The sequence below is a fragment of the Gloeophyllum trabeum genome (assembly GCF_000344685.1).
Source record: "Gloeophyllum trabeum ATCC 11539 unplaced genomic scaffold GLOTRscaffold_00006, whole genome shotgun sequence".
Classification (NCBI taxonomy): domain Eukaryota; kingdom Fungi; phylum Basidiomycota; class Agaricomycetes; order Gloeophyllales; family Gloeophyllaceae; genus Gloeophyllum; species Gloeophyllum trabeum.
This window is the reverse complement of record NW_006920415.1, coordinates 1,607,881-1,614,454: the sequence shown is the minus strand read 5'-3', so window position 1 is coordinate 1,614,454 and position 6,574 is coordinate 1,607,881. Positions and strand designations below refer to the sequence as shown.

The 6,574-nt window shown below is 54.6% G+C and overlaps 1 protein-coding gene across 1 annotated transcript in view; it reads left to right on the top strand.

Annotated features, from left to right (window-relative positions):
* The window catches only part of GLOTRDRAFT_76181 (uncharacterized protein), a gene marked incomplete at its 5' end in the record, with an annotated part of 35,109 nt that overhangs the window by 18,678 nt on the left and 9,857 nt on the right, over positions 1-6,574 (top strand). Inside the window, one exon of the mRNA XM_007867787.1 lies at positions 1,740-1,950. Within this exon, the coding sequence (XP_007865978.1) occupies positions 1,740-1,950 (211 nt within the window). The remainder of the gene's footprint in view (positions 1-1,739; positions 1,951-6,574) is intronic.

Here is a 6,574-nt window from a genome sequence, read left to right as displayed (position 1 = left end):
TTCGTGGAGGACTTGCTCGTCCAGTTCGATGTCAAGGAGGGCGGGACGAGCATACGTGGCATGAAACGGCGACGAGCAGCAGACAGCGACGGCGAGAGTGAGAGGAAGGAGCAGCGAACAGTGACAGCGTGCACGCAGCAGAGAGCGACGGCGTGAGCAACGACCCGGACGTGGTGGAGCAGACGCAGGAGAGGGGGAAAGGCGAGGTGGGAGGTGCGTCGACCCGATAATTTTTGTTTGGTGAATGATAGGCGGAGCTAAGCGAGGTGTACAAATAAGAAAAAAGCCATAAGTCTCCTTGACCCGGCCCTGAAGAGAGGGGGAAGAGCTGTATCAGGGACTACGAGTCTCCTTGACCCGGCCCTGAAGAGAGGGGGAAGAGCTGTATTAGGGACTACGAGTCTCCTTGACCCGGCCCTGAAGAACGGGGTAGTCTCCTTGACTATTGCCTGTACAACGAGGTATAGAGGAGAAAGAGTTGTATTCGGGGCTACAAGTGTACTTGGAGCGACTACAAGGGAGACGTATCAGGGCCTACAAGTGCGCTACGAGCAACTGCAAGGGATACGACGAGACTACAAGTCGCACTAGGACATCCGCTCCCCGCCTCAAGTCTGCGGACGAGCGCTAACGCCTCCGTCCGCCCAGAATCGCCGCCGCTTCACAATCGTGGCAGGCATCTTTCGAGGCCTCAAAGCCCGCTGGATTTGCATTGCGCGGGCTCCGGGTCCTCGCGGAGGTGACGAGACCAGGCTCGCGAATTTCAAGGAGCGGTCTTTGGACGGGATAGGTAGGGTTGGTATACGATTACGAGCTGTTGTAGGATGCCGTGGTTTTAGCAATAGATTTTTGTGTGATATCGACGAAGACGTACCTGCACATCAAGTCACCACCGCGCTCGCCGGATTTCGATCCATACCTACTTCATCTCGCTTGCCCCGACTGCTGCTCCAAAGGTCCGACATGAACGGGACGGCGCGAGGATTGGGACGAATCGTCCGTACTCTGTCGTAAGAACCCCTAGCCATAAATATCCATTGAGGTGTCCTGAAGTTCCGGCCCACTCAGCCCTGCGCCCTTCGCAGGCTCAGACCTTGCTGGCTGGACGAGCAAACGTCCCTACATTGTCTACCGGCGTGTCGAAAGGTCCGGGCTGAGGGACGGTCTGGGAGGTATCGCCGAGGTAGGCTGGGGTCGCTCGCGGGACGAAGAATCGTCCCTGCATTGTTGTACCTCCCAATAGTCGGAGATGATCCGGAGACGTTCGCCAAGGTGTGCAGACGCTTCACAAGGCGGGCAGCGTGTAATTCACGCCCCCAGACATCGACAAGCAAGGATCACCTCGCTCACGGGACGAAGATTCGTCCCTACATTGTCGTAGGTCCATGGGAGAGCCAAGCCACAGATTTTCCTCGGTGCGTTGATGATGAGCACCGAGTGCTGTGCCATTGAGGACGTCAACGAGGGTGGATCGGGTTGCCCGCGGGACAGCGATTTGTCCCCACATTGCCGTAGACTTGGGAGAGACGTCCGCAGCGATAAGCCCAGGGGTCTCACTCGCGGGGCTTCGATCGATACCTACATTGTCATCACAGATCCCCGCAGACAAGAGCGCATCCGTGTACTCGTGGCGTAGCATGACTGACTTGCAGCGCTCGACTCTGTACAGCCACACGGCGTTAGCAAGGCGTAGAGACGGAAGTGAAGCGCACACACCTTCGCGTTAGCACCTGACCGAGTCCCTACGAGCCCAACAACTTTGGGACTCGTCTCCGAAGGCCGTACATCTCATCATCGCCGCACGGCCTAGGAACTGTTAAGGGACAGTTAGATCGGTACAATGATGGAACTGAGAGATACGTACATTCGGGATATATGTGGCGGAAGACGGCTGGCACTTCTGCGAGCCCATTCATCCTCGGAGCGATTCATCCAATCCATTCATCCAACGTCCGGCGCGCACGTTGCCGCTGACCGGGCCATAGACATCCACGGAGTGGTAACTTGAAGTTGAAAGGATAGGCCTGTGGGTACGGCTCGCGGGGCTTCGATTCGTACCTATATTGCTGTCCAGGACCCCGCGAGAGACCGGCGCTTGCGATGAAGAGGCCGTCGCGGAGACGTCGGTACAACGTGATGGGACCTAGGAATTGATAAGCAAGAGTCAGATAATGATGTAGGAGACTTCAACAGACGGACACGTACCTTCAGGACACGAACGGCGCGAGATGACTAGCGCTCGTGCAAGCCCATCTACCCCCGCATCGGCCGCTGGGCGGTGATGTGTCCGTACATTGACGTAGGGCCATGTAACGTGCGAGGAGCACATCGCGACTCGCCGCAGATTGGGCCGAGGACATCCGCGCAGTCGTAAAGGTCATACGCGCCAACTGCCCGAGACTGGCACCTGACTTTCGTCGGCTGAGGTGCGGACAGGAGGCGCTCCCCGGACATCGATCCGTGGCTACTTGTCTGACCACGGACAAACACCGAGAGGGGGTAGAGAGGCAGCGGGAGGTCTTTCGTCGGGCGTCGATCCATACCTACATCGTGATGTCGGTCCTCAGTGCCGGCGAGAGGCGACAAAGACTGTGGGACGTCACCATATGACAGTGTGATAACAATAAAGGGAACTTACAGAGGTAATGGTAGCGAGGATGCCATGTCTGCCGTTCATGATACTCGCGTCCAAACGCCGCGCGTCATGGGACGTGCGTGCTCAGACAACTGACTGGGAGCTTTAATCGTGGGTGATGGCGCAGTAGATCGAACCAGGAGACAGGGAGAATAGGACCGGCGGCAGCAACAACCGAGAATTGAAGAGAGCCAGACAGTACGAGACAGCGGAGAGAAGGCCGTCAGGGCTTGAAATGCCGACATCGAGTAGCCTTTGTGACGGGAAGAACGTGCCGCAAAGTTCACGTACGCTGCCCCCCTCGACAGAACAGAGGGCCGCGCTGCGTGCGGTGCCATCCATCTAGGAGCATGTTTTCAGAGCTTCGACCCATCGAACGCTCGCAATGAAGCGGTGGGAAGTCGGCGAGTGCTTTTGGTGCGGGGATACCGTCGCCGGAAACGTAAGGGCACAGTCCGCGTCGGATCGTGGGTGCTGCAGCTCATCGCCGTCGATGGTTGGGAAGCCATAATCTATGGCAGAATGGAGATCAGTGGATGAACGACAGCATTATGTTGTGCTCAGACCCACCGATCGATGCGAAAATTACAGACGCGACGCGGCCCTTCCGTCCGGATTTGAAGCCCACGTGCTGTGTCGAAGGTTGCCGAAGCGCTGGATGAGAGCCAGTGGCGGGGAAAAGGGCGAGGAGACTGAAGATGCAGCGCGAGCGTTCAAGTTGGGCTGTGACAAAGGAACGTCCCGCAGTTAGTTCCTATCTCTGAAAGAGCAGCATATACATTGGATGCTTACCGGCTCGTCATCTCTGCCAAAATCGTCAATGCAGGCAATATATAGTATCTTGAACGCCATGTAGATCTCCTCTCGAACCTGCAGGAGACCGTGGAAATAGCGATTGATAGTTACAAATACAACAGAACCTCAGATAGCAAAGGTAAGTGTTGTCTGGAGTAACGAGACGCAGGAGCAACTGTAACGAGAAGAGGCCAACCTGAAGGGCTGTACGAATGACCTTCTGTGAGACGAAGACCAGCAGCACGACCTTGGGCTCGAAATGCTGTGGATCGATCTGGGAAACAGCTGCTTTTGGTCAGTCTTATGCAAAAGTCCCAAGCATCGCTTCGGCGTGCCTCACGCTCGCAACACTAGCTCCAAGCGCTCCAGGCGTCGATGCTCCGTCGATTCTCGCACAAGTCGACTTGCGTCACGTCAGTTGGATGGAAATCCAGACGCGAAAACAGAATATATTGATATTATGGCATACAAAGGCAGCTATATAACTGGAAATACCGTGAGCGCCGGCTACGAGATCTAACGCAAAGGAGACAACGTACCATAGCAGTACCCATCCAAAATAACCCGTGTGCTCGACTCCTCATAATCCCAATTGGTATATTCAAGTCAGAAAACGTGTCGTATCCAACATCGAGAGCTGGGAAGGCGAGCAAACGTTGGAGACGCTGTGGAGAGGAGGCGAGCGGAAAAGCCATAACAGCATCATTTACAGTTGTCCCGGGGGGGGCTGTGTGTCGAGGATTACCGCCGGACTTTGCGACTAGCTTCGCTAGTCGAGGGGAAGGTGGTCAAAGCACAGACCGGGAGAATGCAAGACTTGCGAAGCCAAAATCAGTGGAAATCGAACGGAAATTTGAGCACGAATGTAGATATACTCACATTTCCTCCGCAACCGACTCTCATCTCCGACTCCACCCTGTCCTCACATAACCCGCTCAAATCTCCCCACTGCACCCGCGAATGACGACCTTGTGGCGACTCCATGCTCTCCCGAGGTATTAATCTTCGAGGCAGCTAAATTGCGCTGCGCTAACTTGTCCACTAACAGTTATCCATCGCCTTGAACCGCTGGAACCGCTCTTCGCCATCTAACGTGTATTAAATATCAAGCAGCGGCGGAAAGCACGCAGAACGGACACATACCTCGCCGAAAAACTAATTAACATGACTTCAGAGCCGTAGCAAGCGTGAGCAGCGGACTAGGACGCGCGAGCAGTCGTCGGCTGAAGGAACGCGGAATGAGCGTCAAGCGCGAAAGACGACACGTCGAAGGCTCACCTCTCGTTTGCTTGATTTGGCAGGCAGCACAGCCGCCGTCTCCGATCGATCTCTGCTGCTCGCCTCGATCTCGCTTGCGCCTGTCGACGCTCCTCTGCGTCGTGTTTGGCCAGGATCGCGCGCGGGCGACGAAGCCTTCGTTCCAGTGGCGACACCACGCAAGTAGCCATGTATATGAGTGAGAAATCTACCCAAGTGAGATGCATGCAGTAGCACTGAATAGCCAACATCTCATGAAAAGGAAATGGGGAGTGTCGACCCCAGTGAAGGGGGTCAAAGAGTGTCGGGGCATAATGACGGCGGGGAAGGACATTCGCGGTTGAACGGTGATAGTATATGAGGCATGCTTGCTTCGAAGGCGGAGGGTCGGCAAAGTGTGAAACCATTCACACGACATTGATTCCATTACTCTCAGCGGCGCTTCCACTCTGCCGACATCCGCTTAGCCAAACCGGCGCGCGGCACCTTCTTGATGGTATTTACGTAAGTCACTCTTAGATCTCGAAATGATTATTTTAAATTTTCAGGATTTTTCAACCGCAAGTGATCTATGCGTACGGTATTCCTCTTTCTATGGGAAGCTATGCACTTTGATATTTACAGGTAATATATTCTCCCATTACACACAGCAGACCCGCCTTCAAGGCAAGAGATCTGCTGTCCGAGCTGGGCCCTGACTGCAGAGAGGCTGATGCTTCTTTGTAATCAGGGCTCAGATCAATCAGCAGATCTAGGAATTTTGTGAATTATTTCCCTTTTTTCTGTTATATTCTTTTCATTGTATTCATGGCTGACATCGCGAAGGCCTGCGTAGCGGCAGACAAGCACGGTGTGCCGCACAGTTCTACGTTCAACACTAAGTGAGAATCTAAGTCACTGCTGCCATTGGATTGCACTCTAAGTCTTAAGCCTGCTTGCTTCTCGGACGGGTTTGATACTCTGCGTGGCGTGACTAAGTCTTATGCCGGCTCTCAGTCTACTTTTCAGAGGCAACAAAAAGTAAACTAATATGTCTTGGATGTTGGTAAGTTGCAGCCACTCTCTGCGTAGTGAGTGTGCCATTCGTGCAATTGGGCTTACATCTGCTCTGCAATGGCAACGACAATCGACTGACGCTGGCACGGTTAGACAGAGGCACGCGGGATTCACAGCGATGGCGGAGCTGTAGAATGTAGGCGGGATCGGAAATGAATACATTCGGGGCCGTCGTTCAGAAGGATCCTGTGAGTTGTCTTCGAGATATACTACTTTGTAATGCAGCCTGCCGCTGCGACGTACCCGCGACAGAGTTATCGTGCGCATCGAGTCAGGACTGGAGTTTGTCGTGCGCGAGAGAGCCTGAGGACGGCACGGTCAGTGGCGGAACGGTCGCAAGTCGACGCGCGCGTTGGCTTGATCGACTTTGTGCGCCACAGCATGCTCTCGCCCTTGCGCGCACTTTGCACTGAGACTACATGCTCTACTCAGCAACGCCCTCCAGGCACTAGCATCCCTGTGACCTCAGGCCCTGTTTCTGCGAGCGCGAGGATCCATTGAAGCCTCACTGGATTCGCGACGACAATGCTCTACCCTACTCGCCAACTTTCTATGCTTTGTCTCCACCTTTGGGCATACTCTCTCCCCTTGTGTGACCTCTGAGTGCAGTCGGACGCAATTAGGGGATGGTGGAATGAGGTAGAAGGGACGGAGAAGCGGAGGGCGCGGCGGTGCGATAGAGTGGACGGTATCGTATAACATACCTCGACTTACAATCAATGTGGTGCTCGAAATGAGACCTGTAGCTGCACTATGAACCCTTGCCGGTGTCTGCTACGGCTGATCGTCTTTGACCGTGTTTAATCTTGAGTAAACTGCGCTCGAAGACAA